Source organism: Typopeltis vanoorti, chromosome 12 (genome assembly GCF_054136105.1).
Source record: "Typopeltis vanoorti isolate ZY-2024b chromosome 12, IOZ_Tvanoo_1.0, whole genome shotgun sequence".
Taxonomy (NCBI): domain Eukaryota; kingdom Metazoa; phylum Arthropoda; class Arachnida; order Uropygi; family Thelyphonidae; genus Typopeltis; species Typopeltis vanoorti.
The window spans coordinates 35622701-35649524 of record NC_143560.1 but is presented as its reverse complement, the minus strand read 5'-3'; the positions used below and the strand labels follow the sequence as shown (position 1 = coordinate 35649524).

The 26824-nt window shown below is 38.4% G+C and overlaps 1 protein-coding gene across 1 annotated transcript in view; it reads left to right on the top strand.

Moving 5' to 3' along the window:
• LOC150100690 (TBC1 domain family member 1-like) overlaps positions 1-26824 on the top strand; it is a 342041-nt gene that overhangs the window by 122920 nt on the left and 192297 nt on the right. The window contains exons 9-10 of the mRNA XM_090401806.1: positions 3520-3609; positions 7715-8097. Of these exons, the coding sequence (XP_090257932.1) occupies positions 3520-3609; positions 7715-8097 (473 nt within the window). The remainder of the gene's footprint in view (positions 1-3519; positions 3610-7714; positions 8098-26824) is intronic.

Genomic DNA, 26824 nt, shown 5'->3' with positions numbered 1-26824 from the left:
AATTGATATCCATTCTCCTTAGCCCAGAACTCCAATCTATCCAAGTCATCCCGCAAGATTTTGACATCTTCTGCATTCACTATCGTCCTACCCAACTTGGCATCATCAGTGAACAAATGAACTGTTCCACTTAGATCCTTCCCTATATCATTAATGAACAGATTAAACAGCAGTGGTCCAAGAACAGAACCCTGCGGCACACCACTAGTCACAAGCCGTCTTTTGGACTCTACTCCTGAATAAACTACTCTTTGATATCTCTCCATCAACCGCCCACCTATCCATCTCACCAATCCTATATCCATTCCCATATGTGAGCAGTTTATGGATTAGAATTCCATGTGGTATCCTGTCAAACGGCTTTGCCAGGTCCAGCAGTATCACTGTAAACCCATTACCCTTATCCAGTTCAGCTGTCACCTTGTTATAAAACTTGAGCAAGTTACTGAGGCATGATCCACCCTTCACAAAGCCATGCTGTCCCCTGTACAGTATCTCATTTTCATCAATCCATTCCTGTATTTTTCCCTTGACTACTTTCTCCAAGACCTTGACAACGACTCCTGTTATGCTGATCGGTCGGTAATTTGCAACTGTAGTCTTGAATCCTCCTTTATGCAGTGAAACTATTTTCCCCTCTTTCCACACCTTCGGGACTAAACCAGACCCGAGACTCAGATTAAACAACATGGTCAAGGGCACTGATAATTCCTTAGCCGCTTCACGCAAGACCCATGCCGGTATACCATCCAATCCCATAAATGTATTCACATTAAGGTTCTGTAATAGACTATTCACCTCCACTTCATTCATCACAATTCCCGTATAAACTAATGGCTCCTTCATTTCTTCAATGTCACCACCTGGATGATATACTTTTGCAAAGTGCACGCTCAGTAACTCCACTATATCGACTGATTCAGTGACCTCCTTACCATCGTCATTCCTTAAAATCATTTTGCCGTGTACAGTTTTTTCTTGCTTGCAGCATATTGAAAGAACTGTTTGGGATTCTCTTGCATAGCTAGTTTTCTTTCATAATCCGCTTTTGCTTTTTTTACCACACTCGTTACCCCTCTGGCCTGTACTTTATACCGTTCGTGTGCCTGCAGGTCACCCCTTTCTTTAAATTCCCTCCACAGTTGTTTCTTTTTTTGTAGCTCAAGCTTAATGGTGTTATTCATCCATTTAACCCCTACTTGTTTTACTATTCAGACCCTAGGTATACAATCAGCCATAACCTCCTGTAAATGCTCCTTGACCACTTCCCATGCTCTATTGACGTCCAGTCCTTGCAGTTGTACATTCCATGGCACTGATCCAAGCAATCTCCTAAGCTTGTCATACTTGCCAGCATGGTAATTCCACATATACCCTGTCTTAATCAAAAATTTCACACCTTTAGCCACCTCCCGGGTCAAGACCTTATGATCACTCTCTCACCAATAGGTGGCAGCATGGTCATATTCATTACAGTCAAATTCTGAGCTATTACCAGGTCAAGCACTCTCACACCCCTAGTATTTTCAATTACATGCTGTCTCAGATAGTTATCCCTTAATAATTGAATAAAATCCATTTCGTTCCTCACATCCAAAGCTTTTACAAAGCTTTTTTTTATTTTACTGGCCTGGTTGGCCGAGTGGTTAGCGTATCCGCTCTCCAGCCAAAAGGCTGCTGGTTCGAATCCTGCCATGGGCATGGATGTTTGTGATTGTCTGTGGAAATACTAGTGGTGGTGGTCAGCGGTAGATGGCATTGGTGTGGTTGTAATTAGTGGAAGTTGGTGGATTTCAGTGGAGACAGGGAATCATGGAGTGGGTTTCCTCCCTCGATGAGTCTTTGGACTCCCTGGAGGTGTCATGTAATAATAATAATAAAGATGTTTATGTGCATAATATTTTTAAATTTCAAGTGTTGTTCTCCTGATCTAAAACTGCATATAATGAGGATTATTCTGAGCAAGGTTGATGATTAATTTGAAAAATTGAATCCAAAGAATGGCATACTTTGAAAGAATTTTTTTTTTTTTTTTTTTTTAATCCTGAGTATTTCAAGAGCTACAACACATGCATATCCACTCTTTACTCTTTTCATACTTATGCATGCATACAGTCCATTATCTTATGACTACTATCTCCCACTTTTGATGTCAGAGCTGTCACTATATAGTGTTGTGTAGACTATAAGATCTTTTAATTTTGAACATCAGGATTGCTTCCATAGATCTGTGAGTGTTTAAGGTGGAGGATTCAAATGTTGAATCTCTAGATTCATATAGTACCAGACATGTTCTATGGGATTAGAATCCATAAAATTCATTGGCCATAGTAACTGTAAGTCACTGCCTTGTTCAGTGAACTACTCTCAAATGATACTAGCAACACGATGTGACACATTATGCTGTTGAAGCACACCTGTGTCATCTAGTGTGTTCTCTTGACTTGCTGACCATGTTTTTGACACTCACCACAGGATATGCTAGAAGAAGGACACTCTTTTGCACTGCAGCAAATACAAATATAAGAGGCTTTTTCTGGAATCTGCCTCAGTCCTGAGAAACTTTCCAAACCTCATCATATTTGGGCAAATGAAACTGCCCCAACTTTGTGAAGCACTCATCCTCAGATCTTCAGCCCAATGGCCAAGACCACCCAATTTAGCTTATGGGTTGCCATTAAGACTTTAAGCCAGACTTTGATTGCCTTTCTTCAGCCTCATTTATCCAGTATTAGTGACTGTGTGCACATATTGTTGTATTTGTGATCCCTGATGATGGCATTGTAATCTTGCTGAAACATAGGAAGTATTAATTAAAGTTATTATAATTAATATTTAGTATACATTGTAATTTCCTGAAAAATAATAGTTATGAATAACCAACGTATAAGCCTTTCAACCAGAATTAGCAATAAGGAAAGTGATAATACCCAGGATAATGAAACTCATTCTACCATCAAGCATTGCTAAGTATCATAGAGGGGTGTACTTTCTTCTGAGAGTCTGGATATCAACCTTAGATTTTCACTCTATATTTAGTGTCCTCCAGTGATGGTTTAACCTCTCTACTGGCTGAGGTGGATGAAATAGTGAGACCAACTTACACTTCTTATCCAGAATCGTATCCAGATTTATCTGGACGTATATATATATATCCTAGCCAGTTGGGAGGTTAATGAATGTTGTCTGAGAGATGTATCTCAATTTACTAACAGACTGATCCATAAAGAAAACAAAATGTCCACAAAGAAAACTTAGCAAATGATGTTTTCTATCTTGACAGTCTTAAGAAAAATATTCACACTTCCTTTTACTTCCTTTTAGGTCCTATGTTTCTAATATAACAAAATGAAAATGTAGACTTCAAAAAGCTTATGTTTCTTTCTTTAGAGAATCATACAGCCTGAATATATTTACTGATGCTCTCATTTATGTGCAGAGAAGGTGTTTAGTAATTACTATGTTGATGAAGAGGAATACTATATAAGGAATTTAAATTTAAAATTTTATTTATTACAGACAGAGAAAAGATCATCTCCCTCTCCACTAAACAATTTCCGTCAGAGAGCTAGAAAAACGTTTTCTGGACCACTAGAATCATTTTTAAAGGTATAAAGTATTTCATTATATTACTTAAATTATTACAGATGTGTGGAGAACACAGTTCTCCACACTGAAGCTTATTAGCTCTTTATACTTAAATTTCATTATATATTTCAGAAATCTATCTTAATTTGGATACTATATATATTAAAATAATCTTCCACGCTACAAACATATAATCCTCATGTTGTCACATTATCAAGCAAGTTATGTGACACTTTAATATGTTAATCAAGAGAGTTAATGCACATATACTACTGAATCCCAACCTCCAATAGTCATTTTATGACATCACCTGTTTACTTAAATTATGAACTTAGTAAGTGATGCCCTATCATGTTTTTTTTTTTTTTGGTTGAGACTTTGCCAAGCAAAGCTTTGCTAAGACATAAAAAATCAACATAACTGGAACCAAAGACAAAAATGAAAATAGTGTAATTAGAAATATTAGTCTTTCTCTCTCTCTCTCTCTCTCTTTTAATTAAATGTAAAGAAGGGGAACCTTCTTTTTCTGAAAAGAGTTTTCATTCAAAGCAAGTAGTAGCACACCCGATAGTAAATTATTATTAAATACAGTAATTTGCTGATTATCCAGATTTTGACCTTGATATACATCCATCGATCCATCAGTGGCTTTTAACAGGCACTTAAGTGCCCATAGCCTTCCAAGTATCCTTGGACTTCCCAACCATAATACGAGAATAACGTGGGTATCCCTATGCTTCTAAGTATTCTTGTCTGTAAATTGTGTGTGTTCTACTGGCTGGTTTGTCTGTTTTGAGGGACGAAAAACCTGAGTTTCCAGGAGGGAAAACTCTCTACCTCGTATGAGACCGGCTAACTCACCTTGAGTTGAAAGAGACAGATAAAGGTTCCTCACATCACTGATGGGAATCGAACCTAGGTCTTTCTGACCAAAGCTTCGTCTATACTGACTGAACTATGGAGGCTTCTGGGTATACATTAGTTCTCCACACATAGGTATTAATTGTAATTCTGTGGTAATAATAAGATATTTTATATCCTTTAATTTGGCTATTGTTGTATAAAATATAATGACTAAAATTATTTTTATTGGAGAAGGATTGGTTATGAATTAAAGATGCCAAGAAATTATATTCTTGGTTTAATTCCCTATCCAAGTGTAAGCGAACAAAGTTTGCACGTGAAGTAACGTGAAATAACTTCACGACTGGGCAACTCGCATATAGAGGCTGACTTCACATCACTTGCCTTGGTATCCCATAATGCAAAGCACATGTCCATAAGGGCATGTATAATTTTGATCTCTCACTGTTGATTGATGAGAGATCAACACTATTGATCTCTCATCAACCAACAGTGAGTAACCCAAAGAATCATTTAACTCAGTGGTAGTTCCACTCAATGACAGGCTCATCCCACCACAGAGAGGAACCCTCACTGGTGGCTCTGCCCAGTGGCAGGTCCACCTCCACCATTGAGCAGAGCCGTTCATAACTAAAGAAAAGCACATAACTGGGAGCCAGATCCAGAAGTCATACCAAAGTTGAAGTAATGCAGAAGTCATATTTCCATATACACTTACTCACTTCCTGCACATCACAGTACCTCTCCAATGACGAATAAGTCAAGAATTTGCCTCAAAGGAGAGTGGATCAGCAGAGAAAGTAAGAGGTGAAGTTTTGCTTCACCTTCACCTTCTCTTTCAACTAAAGAACAAATTCACTCTCCTTATTACCATACACTATCTCTTCTTTCCAATTCACATTCCAATAATTGAAATCTCCCATTAGGATCATCTTCCTTTTACTTTCCCCAACTAATTTATCTAAACATTTCACAATCAGTGCTCTCTGCATTCCCTGGCCTATAACAGCATCCTATTAGATATACTATTCTGTTGATCTCAACTTCACACCAAATAGCTTCACAGTTTTCACATGTACTGTTTTCCATTTCCACTCTTGAAGGACACAATTCCTCTGCTGTCATTAACAGTACTCTCCCTTCTTACTTCACCTTCCTATTCTTTTGGAAAATTCTGTATTCTACCATTTCTAGTCCTGACAGTATTTCATCCTCAGCCAACCAAGTTTTGCTTATACCAGTTATATTTGGGCTTACTGATTCAATCAATGCTACAAACTCAGTCCCTTTATTTTTAATACTCCATACATTAGTATGCAAGCATAAGAATTCTCTGCTCTTTGAGGCCATCCCACCAACACCATCACTCTGTACTCTCTCTCTCTCTCTCTCTCTCGCTACTATAGTAGACCTCTTTCTTTGTTCTAAGCATCCCTGTTTCCCTGATCCTGACTCTGATTTTTCATTCATATCCTTATTATTTCTACCATTTTACAGTGCATCATTCTCCCCTGCCATCATCACTTTCTCATCACTTTCTCTTCTTCCTCTCCTTCCACAACCTGCTTCTCAACCTCTCTCTCTCTCTGACTGTTAGCAATACTAATTTCATATGAATCCTGTGTACTCTAAGTAAATAACACTCACTACAATACCAAACACATTCAAATGCATTCCATCAGCTTTGAACCATTCTAACTTCTCTTCAAATTCATTTCACACATTCACAAATTGAATGCTCTTTGCCTGACAGCCACCTTGTCATTCAGTATCGCTTCTCAGTTCGCTGCTGTCATATCTGGGCAACAAACTAACCACCTGTCCAATGAAGCTATTATCCTTCACTTCCTGCAACAACTTTTTCAAATTCTTTTCCATATTCTTTGTCTCACTATCCAAGTCATTTTTGCCCATCATTACCATTAATTCTATGACTCTAATTAATTCTTGATGTTCCTTCTATGTAAAGCATCTGATATTTGTTAGCGTACCACCTGGGAAATATGTCTTATGCACCTTATTATTTACCACACCTTTAATGATTGAATTACCATATAAAACTGCCCTATCATCTTTTGATGCTTGCTTCTTTCTATTAATCTCCTCCTCATGTACATCAATTAATTTCTTCTTTAAACATTTTGTTTCAACTGCTATACTTTTTAACTTTACTCTTCATTTTTGTTAACTCTTGCCTAAGCTCTTCCATGTCACTTCTATTATTATTATTGTCGGAAAGCACTTCCATTTATTTCCTGATTATTCCTGGTAACACGGTTCTCATTTTTGGAATGCCCTTTCATTGTACTTCTCACACCCTGTAATACTTTCTTTCTTTTTTTTTAATTAAACCAAACATTCCATAATTTTGTAACGTTTTTGGCTGCATACATAAAACAATTGTCTCATCATATCTGCTATGAAAAGTCCTGGGAAAACTTGCATATCAGACTAATAAATACCACAGAAAAATGTTTTGACCATCGCATAATCACATAAAAAAAAATTTGCACTAAAAAAAGAAGCATCTATTGATGTATATGTTAAAATGTTAAAATAAAATGTTAAAAAAATATATAAAATATTTTAGAAAGGAAGAGAAAATGAATATCAGTATTTTTTAACCAAGCAATGGCAAACCAAAAAAAAAATGAACTATAGAATGGGACATTTTTGGTAGTGCAAATCAGTCACATGTTTGCGTGGATGTGTTATTTAATTTGTGCAGTAACACAAGTTAACAAAGATTTTAGGAAAAAGCAACAGACTAAAATTCTGTTTTCTTTTTTTTTAAGACAACTAAGAGTAATTAAAAAATGCAAAAAAAAACAAAATTTTGGATGACATGTATTTGTTGATGAGGTAATTAATTTATGGTTACACAAATTATGAAATATTTCTGTAAAAAGAATAAAGATGTTGACTAATTCGTTAGTTGCTTATCTAACACTTTAGCTGCCTTACTACTGTAATTGTACTAATATACTATAGTTATGTTTTATAGAGTGAGATTCGTATTCAGATAACAATATTTCTGAAAAGTATTAACTATTCTCATGAAGTATTATGCTGTGGAGCTGTAAACTGTAGATTAGATGATGGGTATGTTTCAGGCATATTTCAAGATATCTGTGTGCCAGAATACAGAAAAATATAGTAATTTAATCACCATTAATTTTTTTCCCTTCCTATATCTGTAATAATAGTTGACTGGGTAATAATAAATTTGTGAGCAAATAGTTTATTATTTCTTTGTTTTCAGCATACAGTATACAGTAGCAGCACTAGTAGTGATTTAAAACCAGTAACTACAGACATACCACTTAAGGATTTGTCACCTCCACCTCCTCAGCCTCGACAACCATCTCCTTCTCCACCACCACTTCCACCAAGGACAGATGTACCACCACCACAGTTGCCTCCTCCTCCACCACCACCACCTCCTCCTCCACCACCTCCACCACCTCCAAGATATTCAAAACAGGTGCCTTCATTTGTTAAAGACAAGATATCTCCATCACGTCCTCCTAATGAGCGTTCATTAAGTGACACAGCTGTAATATTAAAAGAAATACGTGACTCCAAAGCAGATGCTACAGGAACAAGGATACCTGCTAAGATATCAATGAGCCCCATGAGAAATATGTAAGTACTTAGTTTTAAAAATTCACTTTTTAGAATTCAATTATTAAATGAATATTTCAGGAAGGTTTTAAGAAGTTTCAAGAAGGTTTTAATACTAGAGGGACAGGGCAGGTTTAGAGGTGCAAGAGGGTGTTCCAAATAGAAACGAGAAGAACTAGAAAAAACGAGATGTCGTGCGAGTGAGAGAGTAAGTAAAAGAGCGTTGAGCAGTGAAACTGGGAGAGTCATGCTGAATAGCATAGAAAATGAGGCCATGAGTGACGTTTATTTGGACTTGAACGAAGTTATGAGTGGTAAAATATATGGTGATTCTATGATTAAGGGTATGGAGAGCGGTATGCCTGAGGAGTGCTTGCCTGGTGGAACAATAGAGAGAGAGTGGCTTTAGCAATAAAGAGAGGGCATGATGCAGAAAAGATGATAATTATGGTGGGTACAAATGACCTAAGTGGTAGTATAAATCGGGTAGCAAAAGATTTAAGAATATTGTTAGATATGTTGAAGAAGAAAAGTGTCAATGGGAGGATTGTGTGTGTGCTGCCTCATTTTGACAATTATGAGTTAAGTAGACGAGCGATGATAATGAATGATATAATTGCAAGAATGTCCAAAAATAAGAGGTCTGGAATTTGTTGATGTCTGGAGTGTGTTTGAAGGCAAAAGACAACTATATGCAAGAGATGGGTTGCATCTGAACATGGAAGATCATGAGCAATTGAAGAAGTTACTGTTTTCTGAACAAGTTGAAGTAATTGGGCAGGGAAACCAAAATTGAAAAGGTTGACTGTAAGAGGGAGAAACTTAAGCAGTGAATGTATATTTGTTGATCCTTATTTGCAGAATAGAGTGAATAAAAATCGGCATGGGACTACTGAAATTAGTGACAGGTATATCAGTTCTAAAGCTGGTATAAGAACTAAAGGGAATTTGCAATTTTTGTATCCTAATGCAAGAAGCATTCGAAATAAGATGGAAGAATATTTAGCATTAGTCAGTGCAATCTCACCAAAAGTTGTTGGCATTAGTGAAACTTGGCTATCAGCAGAAGATGTGGTCACTGGAATTGAATGTAATGGGTACAGTATTTTCAGGGAGGATAGAGAAGATAGAATGAGGGGAGGAGTACTGTTGATGATAGTTGATGAGTTTCAGCCAAAGAAAGTAGTATATCAAGATGATAGACATGTGAATGATAGTTCATTTGAGGTGGTCTGGTGTGAAATAGTGACCAATGCAACCAAATAGTTGGTTGTTGCCAGGCAGTACAGGGGGTGATATTGAATTCATGCATGAGCAAATTAATGCAATGAGTGCAGGGTTAGTGATTATTATGGGGGATTTTAATTATGGTGATATCAATTGGAAGTAGGAAATATCACGTGGCAAAAAGGAAATGGAATTCATACATCTTCTACAAAATAATTACTTGAAACAGCACATAACTGAAGAGACATGTGGTGTGAGAGTGTTGGACCTGGTCATTGGTTCAGAGGATATATGCATAAGTATGCATATATCCTCTGAACCAATGACCTCGTTACCTCCAATTGGTGAGAGCGATCATGTGGTATTGACTTGCAAGGTTACAAAATTTGTGGATTTCTCTCTTAAGAAGGGGTATATACGGAACTACAAGTTAGACAATTGAGTCCTAGTACGTAGTACTAGGTTTGTTGAGTTCGAGAGAGTTGAGCTCGAGGTTATATCGTAGTGTGTAGTGTTCGTGCAAGCTCCTGATAAGATAAGTATTATTTTCAGTTATCGTTGATAAAATTACTTAATATTGCGTAGTTTTGTTTGCCTTGCATATTTTAGTGTGTCTATTTGTGTGTTTTTGGTGTGTTATAACTTATTATTTGATAAAACACGTTGCAATAATTATGGCACCTGTACGAAGGAAAATGGCGGCCAGCAATGATTGTTCGCCATCTTTATCAAAGAACGGTAGTATAAAAGAAATGAGTCAGTGTACTAGCTGTGAAATGTACGCTTTGCGAAGTGCGGTCGGAGTGTGGATAGATGATAATAAAGGATTGAATGTGTGTAGAAAATGTAGGGAGAATGAGGAATTGAAGTGTATTTCGGATCGTGAGTGTGATAATTTTTCAAACTTCAGAATGAAGAAAATAGCGATATGACAAGAAACGGCAAGGTTGTACATGAGAATTATGAGAGTGTGAATGTAGAAAGTGTGAATGATAGTATTAATGGTTTCTCAGAGAATAAAAAAGATGAGATAGATGCATTGAGTGAGATCGCGTTGTTGAATGGTGCGATAGAAAGGGCAAAACAGCAGCTAGAGTGCATGAACAAAAGTTGACTGAATGAACCAACCAGTAATAAAAGGTATGACAGGAAAAATAGGCTTATGAATGTGAACATGAACAAAATGGATAGAGTGCTGTATGGAGACTCGTTAGTACGAGGTGTGTTAGTAGAGGATTTGACAAAATCGTACCAACCTGGTGCAACCATAAAGGATGTAACTGAGTCCATTAGAGAGCAAAAGGAAAGGGTGAAAGAAATGATTGTTGTGGCAGGTACGAATGATTTGAAAGGAGATAAAATGGAAATGATAGAAGACCTGAATGAATTGTTTGAGGTAGCAAAAGAAAAGAGTGAGAGAGTTAGAATGATTAGTCTTTTGCCACGGTATGACAGTGAAATGTTTAAAAGGAGGGCCATAATTGCAAATGACTTTATGCGTGGGTTATGTATGACGAGTGGTGTGGAATTTGTGGACGTGTGGAGTGAGTTTGATGGGCGAAAGGATCTATATAAGATGGATGGCCTGCATTTGAATGGTTATGGTGTAAGAAGACTTGAGAGAGTGTTGCTGAATGTAGTGGATGTGCAAATTCTGGGAAACTAGATTTGTTAAGGGGGGGGTAGATATACAGTCCTTATGGAGGCAGTTGAATGTAAGAATGAATATAATATGCTAGAGCAAATAAGGACAACAAACCAGAGTGGGATAGTTAATATAAGGCATCAAGGTAGGGTTGGGGCTAATGGGGGTCTTAAATTCATGTACACTAATACTAGGAGTATTAGAAACAAGAAGGAAGAGTTTTTGGCCATGGTTGGCACTTCCAGACCACAGGTTATTGGTATTAGTGAAACATTGCTGACTGTAGATGATATAGCTAGTGGGATTGAATGTGATGGGTATAGTGTGTTCAGGAATGACAGAGAGAATAAAATGGGGGGAGGAGTATTGTTGATGATAGCTGATGAGCTACAGCCAAGGAGAATAGAAGTTGAATTGCAGGATAGAGAAAAGAGCACATTTGAGGCAATTTGGTGTGAGATTGTGGCTAGCAGAACTAAATATACAATTGGGTGCTGCTATAGACCAGGTGATGGAAAAGATGGTGGTGACAGTATGCACAAGCAAATAGAAGAAATGATTGGAAGGAGGGTGATTATTATGGGAGATTTCAACTATGGTCGCATTGATTGGAGTGAGGAGAGGACACACGGGAGGAAGGAATTGGATTTTATGCGGTTATTAAGGGATAACTATCTGCGACAGCATGTAATGGAAAATACTAGGGGTCAGAGAGTGCTTGACCTAGTAATTACATCTGAGGATTTGGCTGTAACAAATATGACCACATTGCCACCAATCAGTGAGAGTGATCATAAGGTCTTGACTTGGGAGGTGGCTAAAGGTGTAGAATTTTCAATTAAGACAGGGTACATGTGGAATTATCGGGCTGGAAAGTATGACAAGCTTAGGAGTTTGATTGGCTCAGTGCCATGGCATGTAAAACTGCAAGGACTAGAAGTTGATAGTGCATGGGAGGTAGTTAAGAAGTGCTTGCATGAAGCAATGGCTGACTGTATACCTAGAGTCCGAATAATAAATCAAGTAGGGGTTAAATGGATGAATAACACCATTAAGCTTGAGCTGCAAAAAAAGAAACAACTATGGAGGGAATTTAAGGAGAAAGGTGACCGGCAGGCACGTGAACGGTATAAAGCGCAGGCCAGAAGGGTGACGAGTGTGGTAAGAAAAGCAAAAAAGGATTACGAAAGAACATTGGCCATGCAGGCTAAAGAGAATCCTAAACAGTTTTTTAGATATGTAGCAAGTAAAAGGAAAAATGTACATGGCAGAATGATTTTAAAGAATGCCGATGGTAGGGAGGTAACTGAATCAGTTGAGATAGCTGAGTTACTGAGTGAGCACTTTGCAAGAATATATCACCCAGGTGGTGACATTGCAGAAACGAATAAACCAGTAGATTATACGGGAATTGTGGTGAATGAAGTGGAGGTGAGTAGTCTATTGCATAATCTCAATGTCAATACATCTGTGGGATTGGATGGTATACCAGCTCGTGTAGTACGAGAAACAGCTAAAGAATTGTCAGTACCCTTGACCATTTTGTTTAATTTGAGTCTCGGGTCTGGGTTAGTCCCGAGAGGGTGGAAGGAGGGAAAAATAGTTCCACTGCATAAAGGTGGTTCCAAGACTTCTGTTGTAAATTACCGACCGATTAGCATATCAGGAATCATTGTCAAGGTCTTAGAGAAATTAGTCAAGAAAAGAATACAGGATTGGATAGATGAAAATGGGATATTGTATGGGGGACAACATGGTTTTGTGAAGGGTAGATCATGCCTCAGTAACTTGCTCACGATTTATAACACAGTGACGGCTGAACTGGATAGGGGTAATGGGTTTACAGTGATACTACTGGACCTTGCCAAGGCCTTTGACAGGATACTACATGGAACCCTAATCAGTAAACTGGAGCAGATGGGGATAGATATAGGGTTGGTAAGATGGATAGGAAGGTGGTTGAAGGAGAGATACCAGAGAGTGGTTTATTCAGGAGTGGAGTCAAAAGGACGGCTTGTGACTAGTGGAGTGCCGCAAGGCTCTGTTCTTGGACCACTGCTTTTCAATTTGTTCATCAATGATATTGGAAAGTATTTGAGAGGAAGTGTTCACTTGTTTGCTGATGATGCAAAATTGGGTAATGCAATTGTGAGTGCACACGATGTCAAAATTTTGCAGGATGATTTGGATAGTTTGGAGGACTGGGCTAGGAAAAATGGATGTCAGTTTAATGTGGCAAAGTGTAAGGTTATGCACTTTGGGGTGAAAAGAACAGTAGCAGTATATCGCATTGGTGGAACCGTACTCCAGGAGATTGATGAGGCCAGGGATTTGGGAGTGCTGGTGGATAGGGAGTTGAAGTTTAGGGGGCACATTGCAAAAGTGACTAAAACAGCTCACCAAATCACTTGGCTTATGAAAAATACTTTAACATGCAGAGACAAACAAGTTGTTGTTCCTCTGTATCGAGCCTTGATAAGACCCCATCTGGACTTCTGTGCCCAGTTATGGGCACCAGGATTTCTTCGTGATGGGGAGGAAGTGGAGAGGGTCCAGAGACGAGTGACCAAGATGATAGTAGGTCTGTGGAATGAACCTTATGAGAATAGGTTGAGGATTTGTGGGTTGCAGAAATTGGACAATAGGCAAAGGAGGGGTGATATGATTGAAACATTTAAATTACTGAAGGGTTTTTATAAAATTGATCCAGAAGATATTTTTGAAAATATGACTGGTGGTGGGAGGACTAGGGACCATGCATGGAAGCTGGGCAAGAGCGTGGTTGACAAGGGTGTTAGAGCTAGGTTTTTTACTCGGAGAGTGGTGAATGAGTGGAATAAGCTTCCAGAGTCTGTTGTGGGTACTACGACCATGAATGAGTTCAAGGCAAGATATGATAGATACTGTGTGAATGCTGAATAGTTGTTCCAGACATGATGTTAGGGCCTCCCTCGATGAGTCTGTCGACTCCTTGATGTTTCCCAGAACAATAATAATAATAATAATAATAATAATAATAATAATAACAAGCTTTGGAGTGAGCTTGCAGCATGGCAGAACATATTGCAGGGGAAAGATGCTAGCAGTGCATGGGATAAAATCAGTGGGTATCTGAGGAAGGCAATATCAGATTGTGTCCCCATGGTCAGGAAGACACACAAGGTGGGCATTAGATAGTAGTAGTATTAGTAGTAGTATCAAGCTTGATCTGCAAAAAAAAAAGAAATTGTTATGGAGAATTTACAAGGAAAAAGGCGATCAGTACACCCATGAGCAATACAGGCTCAGGCTATGAAGGTTACCAGCATAGTAAGAAAATCTAAATCACATTATGAGAAGACCTTAGCCAAGGAGATCAAGGGTAATCCCAAAGAGTTCTTCCGCTATGTGGCAAGTAACAGGAAGAATGACTTTGGAAGGATAACTTTAGTAGGTGCAGATGGTATTGAGGCGACAAATTCAGATGTAATAGTAGAGTTACTGATTGATCACTTTTCAAAAGTCTATCACCCAAGTGAGGATATCACTGTACCTACCTGTAGCAATAACTAATGTGAGAATTGAAGTTAAGAAACCAGAGATACTTAGTATATTGCAAAATTTAAATGCAAACACTGCTGTAGGTTTAGATGGAATATCAGCTCGGGTGTTGCGTGTATGTGCAAGAGAATTGTCAACGCCTCTTACTTGGTTATTTAACTTAAGTTTGAACTCTGGTATGGTCCCTAGGGAGTGGAAGGAAGGCAAAGTAGTTCCTTTGCATAAAGGTGGCTCTAAAACTGTGGTAGTTAATTACAGACCAATCACCATCTCAGGATTGGTGGTAAAAGAATTGGAAAAGTTGGTTAAGGACAAAATTCAAGAATGGGTGATCAGGATATGATACTCTATAGGGGTCAACATGGTTTTGTTAAAGGTAGATCCTACCTTAACAATCTATTAACGTTTTATAATAGAATGACATCTGAGTTGGACAAAGGAAATGGCTACACAGTGGTACTTCTGGATTTTGCTAAGGCTTTTGACAGGATACCCCATGGAATACTGTTAAGCAAATTGGAGCAGATGGGGTTGGATACTAAACTGATGATATGGATAGCAGAATGGTTCAGGGAGAGATACCAGAAGGTGGTGTATGGAGGATCAGAATCCAGGATGAGGCAGGTGACCAGTGGTGTGCCTGAGGGCTCTGTGCTTGGGTCATTGTTGTTTAATTTGTACATAAATGATATAGGAAATGGCTTAAAGGAAGATATTCACTTGTTTGCTGATGATGCAAAGTTGGGTAGCGCAATAAAAAATCAAGCTGATGTTGAGAGTTTGCAGGATGATTTAAATAAGCTGGCGAAATGGGCAAAAGGTAACAGATGTTAGTTCAGTGTGGGAAACTGTCAAGTTATGCATTTTGGGATTAAAAGATTGCCAGCTGTGTACTACATTAATGGAATGGTACTCCAAGAGATTGATGAGGCTAGGGACTTAGGGGTGTTGGTTCATGGATAGGGAGATGAAGATTAGGGGACACATTGCTAAGGTGTCCAAGATTGCACATAGGATTTCCTGGTTATTGAGGAACATGCTAACATCCAGAGATAAAGAGGTTATTATTCCCCATTATAAACCGTTGATGCTTCCACATTTGGATTACTGTGCTCAGGTCAGGTCACCTGGATTCCTTGGAGATGAGGAGGTTGTGGAGAGGATTCAGAGGAGAGTGACTAAGTTGGGGAGTGATGTAAAAAATGCTCCCTACATTGATAGATTGAGAGCTTGTGGATTGCAGAGGTTGGTTGATAGGTGGAGAAGAGGGGGGGATATGATAGAAACATTTAAATTACCAAAAGGTTTTTATGCAGGGGAAATGTTTCAGCTTTGTGATAGTGATGGAAGAACAAGAGGTCATCCCTGGAAATTAAGGAAAAGTATGGTTAACAAGGGTGTGAGAACGATGTTTTTAGCCTGGAGAGTGGTGAATGAGTAGAATGCATTGCCTGATTCAGTTGTGAGTTCTTCATCTGTAAATGAATTCAAGAAGAGATATGATAGATATTGTTTTGATAGTTTGGGTCTCCTGCGATGAGTCTACTGACTCCATGGAGATGCCTGTAATAATAATAATAAATACTGAGTACTCTGGATGTCAGTAAAACTGCAGGACTGGATGGTATTTCACCATGGGTTTTGAGAGAATGTGCTAAAGAACTGACAGCTTCATTGACCTGGCTCTTCAATTAAAGTCTGGCTGTGGGAAAGGTACCCAAGGAATGGAAGGAAGGTAAGATAGTGCCATTGCATAAGGGTGGTAGCAGACTGGAAGTGTCTAATTATAGGCCTGTTTGTGTGTCATCAGTAGTTGTTAAGGAGAAATTAGTGAGGGACTATATATGGCATTGGGCAGATGAGGGTAATGTTATCTGTGAGAATCAACATGGATTTGTTAAGGGGCACTCTTGCTTTAGTAATATGATTGCCTTTTATAATAAAGTGCAAGAGCAGTTGATGAGGGAAAGGCATATACTGCCATTTTTTTGGATTTTGCAAAGGCATTTGACAGGGTGCCACATGATAAACTGATATTTAAGTTGCAGCACATGGGTTTAAATGTCAGATTAGTCAACTGGATTGGCTGTCTGATAGGTACCAGAGAGTTGTGTATGGTGGGGAAATATCAAGGAAGCAGAAGGTTACAAGCGGGGGTTCCACAGAGCTCAGTACTGGGACCTGTATTGTTCAACATTTATTATTTATATAAATGACATTGTCACTGGATTGCAAGGGGTTATTCGGTTGTTTGCGGATGATGTTAAGCTGGGAAGGGTTATCAGTAATAGTGCAGATGTGGCAGCCCTGCAAGAGAATTTGAATAAACTAGACAGATGGCAAATGAATGGGGGGGTGTCGGTTTAATGCAGCAAAATGTGAAGTCATGAAGTTTGGGATCCATCGATGGGAGGCTGCATACTCGATTGGAGGAGCTGTACTGGAGGAAGTAGGAGAGACAAGAGACCTGGGGGGTGATGATTGATAGAAAACTGAAATTCAGGAAGCATATTGCAAAGGTGGTGAAGGTGACCCAGAGGATTGCTGCAATACTGAGGACGTTGACGTGTAGAGATAAAAGAAGTTATCATTCTGTTGTATAAGACTCTGATCAGACCACACTTAGACTATTGTTCTCAATAGTCTAAGTGTGGTTTAGTCCCCTGGATTTGAAGGGGATAAATTAACTGTGGAAAGGGTACAGAGGCAGATAACAAAGATGGTTTCAGGACTGTAGAATGTTAGTTATGAGGATTGACTGAGTGAATGTGGACTGCAAAGTTTGGTGGATAGAAGAAGGAGAGGTGATATGATCAAGACTTTTAAACTGTTGAGAAGCAGTTACTGGGTTGACACTGGGGGAGTTCTTTCGCTTGGTGGAACAGCGGAAAGGAGCGATAACTAGGAGCCATCCCTGGAAGTTACGAAAGGAAGCTGTGAGAAAGAGGGTGAGGAGTGGTTTCTTTGCATAGAGGGTGGTTGAACCGTGGAATGCATTGCTTGAGAGAGAGTGGTGAGAGCAAGAACAGTCAATGAGTTAAAGGAGTGGTATGATAGAAGGAACTCCCACAATGAATCTGTTAACTCCATGGAAGCCTGAATAATAATAATAATTATTATTATTCAGATGCTGATATTTAAGAACCATAGTGTTATATGTCTGATTTAATGCTCAATTTAATGCTCACCAAGAAACATCTATTTAAAGAAATTTTTAAAATGTATGGACTAAAATAGTGGTGCAATTTAATTAAAATTGATTATTATTCATTACTGCAGACAAGAATTAACTCACTAGAACTCAAATAATACAAAGCAACCTAATTTCCTGAAACTTTCTCTCTGCTTTGTTCATTTGTCTAGTATATGCTTAAAACAGCAATAATATTGAAATCAAAGTTTGGAATGATGAAAAATCATCATCATCATCATCATCAAATTCCTGCCATATGCCTTCAAGGGGTGTACAGGATATGATAGTACTACATGAAAAATTTACATCATTACTAACTTCCTATCTACAATTTTCCTCCAAATCAGTCTGTTAAATGTCAAGACTCCAATATTATTAGGTCTTATATTTCTGTCTTCTAAGTCACTTTTTACTGTATCAATCCACCTATGTCTTAGAACACTTGTTCTAAGATATAGGTGGATTGATATTAGAGAAGTAATATAGTAATATTAGAGAACACTTGTTTTGCTAATCTTTCCTCTTCCATTCTGCTTAAGTGACCATACCACCTGAGATTAGCTATGCGAATGCATTCCAGGATGCTGACAATATCAAGTTCTTTCCTAATATCTTTGTTTTTAATATGATATTGCCATTGATATCATCTGTTCATGCCTCTAATATTTCTCAGGACTCTCATATCTGTGGTCTCTAATCTTAGGTCAAGTGTTTTACTTCTAACCCAGCTCTCAAATCCATAAGTTAAAATTGGTTTAAACACTGTTTTGTAAACAGCTAGTTTAGTGTTTTGGCTAATTTCTCTCTTATTCCATATAAATTTATTCATTTGACTTCCTACCATACCAGCTTTGTTGATTCTGTTGTCTATTTCCATATTTAATTTACCATTTTCACTAAAAATCGTGCCTAAGTAGCTGAAATGTTTTACTTGTTCTATAAGTTCTCCATTCACAATGCAGTTGATATTTTCAATGTTTCTGCCTATTTTCACTGTCTTTGTCTTTTTAATGCTGACCTTCATACCATATCTATTACAACAATTATTCAATTTAGTCAAGGAATCTTGCAGACTTTTAGCGGATTTATTTAGAAGTATAACATCATCTGCATAAAGCAGAGAGCTGACATTAATATCTCCAATTTTGATATCAGGTTTAATATTACTTTCCTTCATAATGATAATGAATAAGAGAGGGGATAATGTACATCCTTGTCTGACACCAGATTTAACATTAAACCATCTTCCTGTACTTCCTTCAATTCTAACTGCTGACTTACAACTCAAATAAAGACTAAGTATTGCTTGATATAATGCCCCATTAACACCATATAACTGTAGCATTTGGAATAGCTTCTCTCTTGGCACCTTGTCAAATGCCTTTTCCAGATCTACAAAACTTAAATGCAGATCTTTGTTATATTCCCATGATTTCTTAACTATCTGTCGTAAAGTGAAAATCTGATCCTGACAGCCTCTATTTGGCCTGAATCCAGCTTGTTCTTCACCAAGCTTTTCTTTCACAATCCTTTTCAACCGTTTCTCAAGTATACTTGCATATATCTTACCAGGAACACTCAGTAATGAAATGCCTCTGTAATTTTCACATTCAGTTTTATTTCCCTTTTTATATATGGGTACTATGAGAACTCTACTCCAATCATCTGGAATTCATTCCTCTGTCCAGGCCTTCTGAATTATGCAGTGCAGCCACTGTACGACAATAATGATAAGCAGAACAATAATGATAAGGATACTGATAATTAGAGATATATCTACAATAATTATAGTGGAGAGATAACAAAACGTGTGTAATTGGAGGAATGTTTATTGTTATTATGATGAGTAGACCTGAGTGGTGTTAAAAAAATCTCATATGGGCCTCATTATTAAACATAGTGCTCATCAAACTCATTTTATTTACTGTTTCCATGTTCACTATAATCTCAGGTTATGCTGTGCACCCTCACCTGCAATCCCCAAACAATAAACCTCTCTCTCACAAAATCCATGGGTGGGTGGACTCTTGTTTTCCATGCCTTTCTCAGCTCTATGATTTGGAACATACCCTTCTTTAGCTTATATGCAGAAGACAGATGTCATTCCTTCAATCTGTACTCATACTCAACTTTCTAGGGAGACCTCACTGTTGGAACCTGTATCACACACAGAGGTTCCAATGTGACTTGATAAAGGCTTTGTAGCAGAACTATATAATTCTGTATTTTAAAAAACTTATTTATCAATATTTCTCTCATTTTTTCCATAATCTATTGTGTTGTCTACACAGCACCCTAAATTCAGGATTTTGTATGCTATCATGGGACCTTATCTTCTCCATCTCCTTCAGTAGTAACCTGCATCACCTTTTTATTGGGGTCTGAAATGCCCAATGCTATGTTTTGGTCCCCAGAGCAGGATTCTGGCTTCTCTTTCCTAAACCTTCTAACATGAGTGATACTCTTCTTCCACATGCAAAACAGCCGGCCTGGTTGGCCGAGTGGTTAGCATATCCACTCTCCAGCCAAAAGGCTGTGGGTTCAAATCCCATCATGGGCATGGATGTTTGTGATCATCTGTGAAGTTACTAGTGGTGGTGGTGATGGGCAGTAGATGGCATTGGTGTAGTTTCAGTTCATTGTATCAATAGTTGGTGGATTGAGTGGTGGAGACAGAGAGTTGTAGAGTAGGTGCCCTCCCTTGATGAGTCTATGGACTCCCTGGAGGTGTCATGTAATGATAATGATAATAACATTCTGGGTGATCCATAGCCTTTCCCCATCTTCACTGATACAGTAGTAAAGCATTTCTGCAGATAGGCCAATATAGATAGTATATGGGACTGAACCTAGTGATATCACATTTACTTATTTATCAATCACCTGTTGCATAATCTTGGCAATCATGAAGTGATCAGTGAAGGACACTGTTGAAACTATGTTATGGCATGGATGTATGTGAACCAGCAACTACATGTATCCCAAACTCGATCTCTGGTTTTTGACTGAACCTTAAATTATTGTCATAACATCTTTAGTCAATCTTAACCATTTAAACTGCTCACTGTATGATCCTTTCTCCCATAAAGGTGGTACTTATGTTTTTGTGTGTTCTAATACTCCTTGCCAGATGATGCCCATCTTGAATCTCCTCTTTTTGACCTTCTGTGGCTTAATATAACTCTGGATTCTATTCTATAATTTAAAACGAGTGGTCTCATTTTAAATTATAGAATAGAATCCAGAGTATGCTTGAAAGGAGTTAGGATAGGGCAAGTAGTTAAGTAAGTGAGTAAGTTATATGCTATGGTATGCTTAGTCAAATTAATATCAAATTAAGGTGAGCATTCAACTGGCCAAATCTGTGGCAGCCCTGACCCAGTGTTATCAAGATGGACTCCATCGCTGCAAAACATATGGTTGAATTTCCTGAGGTGGTTAGTTGCAGGGACTTGAACACCTTTAGAATCATGCTTTGCATGCATTGAGGGACGGAACACATCTAGCTGCTTAATGTGGGATGATGATTTAACATCATAATCTCATGTAAATTTCATCTCTAACTCAGAATCCTGTCTAGCCACTGCAGTGATACCATTCAAGTATTGGAGTTGCTTTTTGTGCTGGGGTGTGATTGCTCTGGTGATGAGACCATTAGAACAGAAACATAAAGTCAGTCATTGAGACTATCCAGCTGCTGCTTCCTACACTGCACCATTCAAGTGTGATGTGCAGGCATCAAATCATCTGCAGACGACCAGGACACTGGTCTGGGTGTCGTGCTTAGATCAGCCACCATACTGCAATCTATTGTGACTGAACCCAGAATTATAGAATAGAATCCAGAGACATCTGTAGTCAACCTTAACCATTTAAACTGCTCATTGTATGATCAGTTTTCTGACAAAGGTAGTACTTATGCTTTTATGTGTTTCAATAATCCTTGCCAGAAGATGTCCACTCTTGAATCTCTCTTTTTTGACCTTTTGTGGCTTAATATTTCTTTGCTTCATTTTGTATCATTCATCTGTCATCCACTTCAGCTACTCTAACAGTGAGATTATCTTCTTTGGAGATATTATTGTCCACAACTCCAACTGGATCTCTTTTCCAGTTCCACTGACCGAGCTGAAAGTGATGATGAACTATTTGCTATATACAGTGACCTAAAGTAAATTGTTCGTGTAATAACCAGAATACCTGACAAAACTCTCCACTCATCCAACATTCTGGATTTTTTATTCAGTTCTCCTTCGAGATGCACAGTTGAGATTTATTCTTATTTTGGTAATTCATATCATAATCTCATGTAAATTTCATCTCATTCCTCTCAGCTATTCACAACCTCATATCCCAGCACTCATTCTCAATGCCAAGTAGAAAGATGTCCATGGCTTTTACCCTTTGCCATTGTCAGACTACTTTCTCTTTCAAATTTCTATAGCTGTTATGATGATTCAAGTTGAAGAATAGAATCCAGAAGTTTCTGGAAACAGAAACTATGTAAGACTGGAATGCAAATAAATAATTTACTTTACTAACTAAAATTAATTATTTACAAGCTGATGTTTTTCCAGCTCAAGTCAGCATTATCCAAGGTACTTGAACAATACACAGTCAGTGAAGATAGCAAATGAAATGAACTCAGAAAACACATTGGCAAGACATTATCTTACATAAAAATTCCATGCATTTTAAAAACACTGTACAAAACCTTCAGTTAAAGGAGAATGATTGCTTATTATGCTTTGATGTGTTATCCCTTTCTACAAATGTTCAATTAGATGATACACTGGTTATTATTATTATTAACGTCTGATCTCCATGGAGTCAGAGACTCATCGAGATAGGTACACATTATCACACACAAAGCTCATCCAACAGTGCCTTAAACTGATTCAATGTGTCGACATTCACAACACACTCAGGCAAAGCATTCCACTCACCAACCACTCTCCATGCAAAGAACCTGCTGATCACTCCACTTCTCACACCCCCTCCTTATACAGTTTCCAGGGATGGCCTTTGTTCTGTCCCGCTCTCCCATTCTATGAAGAATGTCTTCTATGTCAACCTGATAACAACCCCTGACTAATTTATGTTTCAATCATATCCCCCCCCCCCCTCCTCCTATTCACAAGGCTTTTCTTTCGATCTGTCTTTATACTTCACATTCCGAAGACCACTGACTATCTTTATAAATCTCTGGACCTTTCAAACATATCCTCATCACCATGAAATCTAGTGACCAAATTTGTGCACAATAATCCATATGAGGTCTAATCAAGTTCTTATACAAGGGAATCATAATCACTTTATTTCTATATGTCAGGTCCTTTGCATCATTGCCATTATCTGACTTCACAACTTGTGCAATGTGGCCCTGAATTTTAGGTCCTTCTCCACACCACCACCTTGCTTACCAAATTTCAAAACCTTACACTTTGCAACATTGACTGATAATTTCCACTTAACTGCCCATTCACACAATCTATTCAATCCTCTAAGGCTATAACATCTGCTTGACTCTGCATTGCTCTCCCTAATTTTGCATCATTTGCAAAGAGCTGCATATCACTAGTTAAACCCATCCTGATATCATTAATATATAATTAAACAACAATGCCCCCCAATACAGACCCCTGCAACACACCACTAGTGACCCTCCTCCTTCAGGACACTACACCTCCCATATACAACTTTCTGTTACCTATCTGACAACCAGTCATCGATCCAACTCACTAGTCTGTTTTCCAATCTCATCTGTTTAAGTTTATTTAGCAGTTTGTCATGTGAGCATCATCAAAAGCTTTCTTCAAAATCTACGGTAGTGAACAACTTAATCCGAAAACTCACATATTAAATAAAAATTTTAATTTTTCAAGACAGTACAAAAATTAAACTCCAACTTTACCTAATAATTTATTATTATTATTATTACGGGCAACTCCAAGGAGTCCATAGACTCATTGAGGGAGGCCCTAACATCATGTCAAGAACAACTATTCGACATTCACACAGTATCTATCATACCTAGCCTTGAACTCATTCACAGTCATGGCACCCACAACAGACTCTGGCAGCTTATTCCACTCATTCACCACTCTCCAAGTAAAAAACCTAGCTCTGACACCCTTGCTAACCGCACTCTTGCCCAGCTTCCATGTATGGCCCCTAGTCCTCCCACCACCAGTCCTATTCTCAAAAATATCTTCTGGATTGATCTTATAGAAACCCTTCAGTAATTTCAATGTCTCAATCATATCACCCCTTTTCTGCCTATCAACCAATTTCTGCAACCCACAAATTTTCAACCTGTTCTCATAAGGTTCATTCCATAGTGCTATAATCTTGGTTACTCGTCTCTGGATCCTCTCCACTTCCCCATCAAGAAGAAACCCTGGTGCCCATATTTGGGCACAGTAGTCTAGATGGGGTCTTATCAAGGCTCAATACAGAGGAACAATAACTTGTTTGTCTCTGCTTGTTAAAGTATTTTTCAGCAACCAAGTGATTTGATGAGCTGATTTAGCCACTTTTGCGATGTGCCCCCTAAACTTCAACTCCCTATCCAACACTCCCAAATCCCTGGCCTCGTCAATCTCCTGGAGTACAGTTCAATCAATGTAGTATACTGCTGTAATCTTTTCACCCCAAAATGCATAACCTTACATTTTGCCACATTAAATTGACATCCAGTTTCCCTAGCCCAAACTATCTAAATCATCCTGCAAAATTTTGACGTCCTGTGCACTCACTATTGCTCTACCCAACTTTGCATCATCAGCAATCTTATGCTGATGATGCAATAAAATGAACACTTCCTCTCAGATCCTTTCCTATATTGGTAATGAACATATTGAAAAGTAGTGGTCCAAGAACAGAACCCTGCGGCACAGCACTAGTCACAGGCAGTCTTTTGGACTCTATTCCTGAATAAACCAATCTCTGATATCTCTTCATCAACCACCCTCCTATCCATCTCACCAACCCTATATCCATCCCCATATGCTGCAGTTTATTGATTAGAATTCCATGTAGTATCCCGTCAAAGGCCTTAGCAAGGTTCATTAGAATCACTGTAAACCCTTATCCAGTTCAGCCATCACTGTGTTATAAAACGTGATCAAGTTACTGAGGCATGATCTACCCTTCACAAAACCATGTTGTCCCCCATACAATATCCCATTTTCATCTATCCAATCCTGTATTCTTTTCTTGACCAATTTCTCTAAGACCTTGACAATGATTCCTGATATGCTAATCGGTCGGTAATTTACAACAGCAGTCTTGGAACCACCTTTATGCAGTGGAACTATTTTCCCTCTTTCCACCCCCTCGGGACTAACCCAGACCCAAGACTCAAATTAAACAAAATGGTCAAGGGTACTGACAATTCTTTAGCTGCTTCTCGTACGGCACGAGTTGGTATACTATCCAATCCTGCAGATGAGTTGACATTGAGGTTTTGTAATAGACTATTCACCTCCACTTCATTCACTTCCCATATAAACTGTTTGTTCTTCCATTTCTTTAATGTCACCATATGGATGATATACTCTTGCAAAGTGCTCACTCAAAAATTCTATTATATCTACTGATTCGGTTACCTCCCTACCATTGGCATTCTTTAAAATCATTCTGCAGTATACATTTTTTCTTTTACTTGCAACATATCTCGAAAAAACTGTTGGGATTCTCTTTAGCCTGCATGGCTAATGTTCTTTCATAATCCGCTTTTGCTTTTCTTACCACACTTCTGGCCTGCGCTTTATACTGTTCATGTGCCTACTGGTCACCTTTCTCCTTAAATTCTCTCCACAGTTGTTTCTTTTTTTTGCAGCTCAAGGTTAATGGTGTTATTCATCCATTTAACCCCTACTTGATTTATTATTCGGACTCTAGATATACAGTCAGCCATTGCCTCCTGCATATACTTCTTAACTGCCTCCCATGCACTATCAACATCCAGCCCTTGCAGTTTTACATGCCATGGCACTGAACCAATCAAACTCCTAAACTTGTCATACTTACCATGATAATTCCACATGTACCCTGTCTTAATTGTAATTTCCACACCTTTAGCCACCTCCCAAGTCAAGACCCTATGATCACTCTCACCAATTGGTGGCAACGTGGTCATATTCATTACAGTCAAATTCTCAGATGCAATTACTAGGTCAAGCACTCTCTGACCCCTAATATTTTCCATTACATGCTATCGCAGATAGTTATCCCTTAATAACTGCATAAAATCCAATTCCTTCCTCCCATGTGTCCTCTCCTCCTTCCAATGATTGTTACCATAGTTGAAATCTCCTATAATAATTACCCTCCTTCCACTCATTTCTTCTAATTGCTTATGCATACTATCCCCACCATCTATTCCATCACCTGATCTTTAGCAGCACCCAACTGTATATTTTGTTCTGCTAGTCTCAATCTCACACCAAATACACTTAAATGTGCTCTTTTCTCTATCCTGCAGTTCAGCTTCTATTCTCCTTGGCTGCAGCTCATCAGCTATCATCAATAACACTCCTCCCCCATTTTATTCTCCCTCTCACTCCTGAACACACCATATCCCTCACATTCAATCCCACTAGCTATATCATCTTCTGTCAGCCATGTTTCACTAATGCCAATAACCTGTGGCCTGGAAGTGCCAACCAAGGCCAAAAATTCTTCCTTCTTGTTCCTAATACTTCTGGCATTAGTATACATGAGTTGCAGAAGCCCATTTGTCCTATCCCTATTTTGATGCCTTATACTAACTATCCCATTCTGATTTGTTATCCTTCGTACTCGCTTGGGCATATTACACACATTCATACATTCAACTGTCTCCCTAAAGTCTGCATATCTACTTTCCCCCCCCCCTTAATAACTCTAGTTTTCCTGATTCTGCATATCCACTTCATTCAACAACACCTTTTCAAGTCTCCGTACACCAAATCCATTCAAATGCAAACCATTTGTCTTATATAAATCCTTTTGCCCATCGAACTCACTCCACACATTCACAAATTCCACACCACTCCTCCTGCATAATCCGCGCATAAAGTCATTAGCAATTATGGCCCTCCTTCTATACTCTTCACTGTCATACCGTGGCAACAGACTCACCATCCTAATTCTCTCAC